At 31.6% G+C, this 2,746-nt stretch overlaps 1 protein-coding gene across 1 annotated transcript; it reads left to right on the top strand.

Annotated features, from left to right (window-relative positions):
• Window positions 1-1,295: 1,295 nt before the first annotated feature.
• On the top strand, window positions 1,296-2,720 carry LOC102621042 (probable glutathione S-transferase parA). Its single transcript, XM_006464886.4, has 2 exons — window positions 1,296-1,682; window positions 2,140-2,720. Exons 1-2 carry the CDS (start codon window positions 1,368-1,370, stop codon window positions 2,482-2,484), a joined length of 660 nt encoding a protein of 219 aa, XP_006464949.1. The 5' UTR covers window positions 1,296-1,367; the 3' UTR covers window positions 2,485-2,720.
• Window positions 2,721-2,746: the final 26 nt, after the last annotated feature.

Below are 2,746 nucleotides of genomic sequence, written 5' to 3'. Positions count from 1 at the left end.
AGCGAAAAAATTTAAATTTCATGAAAAAAGGTCTGAAATTTTGGCATAATTTAAATCTTTTTTTTTATACAGCATAATTTAAATCTTTAAATGAATATTTTCAGTGACAAACTTATAATTTCATCGCTATATGTATATTTAGCAATGAAAAAGCTTTCATCGCTATTGGTCACTTTCTGGTGATGAAATCATTCTTTAGCAATGAAAGTTATTTTGTCGCAAGAAAATAGTATTTAGCGATGTATATTTCGTAGCTAAATAGAAAAATGTCGTCACAAAAACTTTACTTATCACAAAAAAAATCATCGCAAAAGAACTAATTTCATCGCAAAAAATTAATGTTTTGGCAACGAAAAGGAAATTCGTCGCTAATTTACAACAATGAAAAAGTCGTCGTTAAAAAGTTAAAATAATAATTATTTTTTTTATATTTGGCGAATAAATACTTTTTGTCGTCGGTAAAACATACCTAAGGCAGTGAAAAAAATTTTGTTACATAAAGCCTCAATTCTTGTAGTGAATGGTAAGGGGAGTTTAAACTAATTTTAAAATATCAAGAGGATTTTGCTTAATTTCTGCAAACAAGAGGGGGATATACTAATTTTCCCTAGAATATGTTTTACATTTGACAAAATGTTAACAAAAACTAAATCGCTGATAATCACATGATTTTTTAAAAATTTCATTCCAATAAATAATAAAAATAATTACTATCCAAGCAACCCACTAAATCTCAGGTTCAGCACATCCCATTGATAGGGCACAGTACAAGTGAAAATAAACTATGTGTTCAACTTTGTCTTTGACTAAAGTTGGTTTTGTATCTTTAAAAAAAATAAAAAATAAAAACTTCAAAAAGTACTATTTGCTTAGCAACATTGTATTGTTTATTTGAATGAGATATATCTGTATATAACTTGCTCTAAATTAGAAATGCTTGAGCTTAATTATAGATGTTACCTTACACTTGTAAAAGCAAGTTTTACCAAAAAACTAATATAATGAGGGCGGCGGGGTAGGATAAATTAGAAAATTAGTATACAGAATCAAATGAAAATAATTAATAGTAGTTAATACTTGATGAACAAGGAAGATGTTGAGACGCCTTCTAGAGGAAACATGCGTGTTAGACTTTTCAGTGTCGGATTGTAGACTAGTACTGTTTTTTTTTTTTTTTTTTCCTTTTTCTAAGAAGATAAAGGTTTTAAGAAGAAGCAAGAAGGCAAATATTGAAGCACATAAGCAAAGCAATGACATCAGAACTGTTCAATGATTGTTATAAATACTTCATACCCTGGATATTCATTATTGATTCAGCAGACCAAATTAAAGCAACTAAATATTAATTACCTATTGTCGCAATAAAAATGGCTGAGAATGTGGTTTTATTGGGCTTTTGGCCAAGTTCTTTTGCAATGAGAGTGAAAATTGCACTGGCCGAGAAGGGAATCAAATATGAATCAAAAGAAGAGAACTTGTTCGATAAGAGCCCTTTACTCCTTGAGATGAATCCGGTTGACAAGAAAATTCCTGTTCTAATTCATGACGGGAAACCCATTTGTGAATCCCTTATTATCATTCAATACATTGATGAAGTTTGGCATCACAAATCTCCTCTTATGCCTTCTGATTCTTACCTTCGATCTCAAGCCAGGTTTTGGGCTGATTATGTTGACAAAAATGTAAGTTCCCTAGCCATACATCACTTAATAATTATATTCTTTTTATTTATTTATTTCTTTTTATTAAATACGTTCTGTTTGGCATTGTTATATAGCAATTGTGGCTTAAACTATAGAATTCAAGCCATAGTTATAGGTATTTAACGAATTTGGTAAATACTTAAAATTATGGTTTGGACGGGAATAATAATCAAAATTGTTTATCGAAATATATTATCTCTTTTCCAAAACTCATCAAACCTCTCTTGTCATATTAAGGATGAAATAGTAAACGACAATAAAAAAGAAAAAAAATGATTATTTTTCTGTTGATTTTATGCTAACAAGTTTGTGCTGAAAACACATATTATTCTTACAATATTATACAAAATTATTTATTTTTCAGACTTTCAAACTCATGTTTACCAAATATCATGCTGAACGTGGACTTTTATGTGGTTGCTCATCATTCATATAGATATACGGTATTGGGAAGAGGATTTGGTCGGGGAAAGGAGAAGATCAAGAGGCAGCAAAGAAGGAGATGATAGGGTTTTTGAAGAACATGGAAGCAGAGCTCGGAGACAAACACTTCTTCGGCGGCGAGAGTATTGGATTTGTAGATGTGGCGTTGGTTCCATTCACAACATGGTTTTACACGTACGAGACTTTTGGGAACTTGAGCGTTGAAGCAGAGTGCCCCAAGCTTATTGCGTGGGCCAAGAGGTGCTCACAGAAGGAGAGTGTGTCTGCCTCCCTTGCTGATCCTCACGACATCTACGACTTTGCTTTGGGCCTTAGAATGAAATATGGGATTCAGTAGACAGGCAGTCCAGACAGTGATTGTATTTATATGGTTCCAATTCCAAGTGATGTGACGACATTTTTATTATTAGTTTCCAAACTGTCTTGTTCCTTATTAGAGTTTAAAATCCCAAATAACAAAAAATATGTGCATGTGTTGTATGTAATGGCTGGTAAACAAATATCAAAAGCCCTTCGTGGTAGCTATTAGTTAATAATAAGTTACTTTTAATGATAATATTGTCGTTTTTCAAATACATTATTGCACAAGGTAGAGGAAC

Source organism: Citrus sinensis, chromosome 7 (assembly GCF_022201045.2).
Source record: "Citrus sinensis cultivar Valencia sweet orange chromosome 7, DVS_A1.0, whole genome shotgun sequence".
Lineage (NCBI taxonomy): Eukaryota > Viridiplantae > Streptophyta > Magnoliopsida > Sapindales > Rutaceae > Citrus > Citrus sinensis.
This window is presented reverse-complemented; position numbering and strand designations above follow the sequence as displayed.

What these genes read in the sequence shown, in the direction of transcription:
- LOC102621042 (XM_006464886.4), top strand. Translation starts at nt 1,368, where the DNA reads ATGGCTGAGAATGTGGTTTTATTGGGCTTTTGGCCAAGTTCTTTTGCA. An exon ending in CTGATTATGTTGACAAAAAT is followed by an intron (nt 1,683 to 2,139) that starts GTAAGTTCCCTA and finishes TCATTCATATAG; the next exon opens with ATATACGGTATTGGGAAGAG.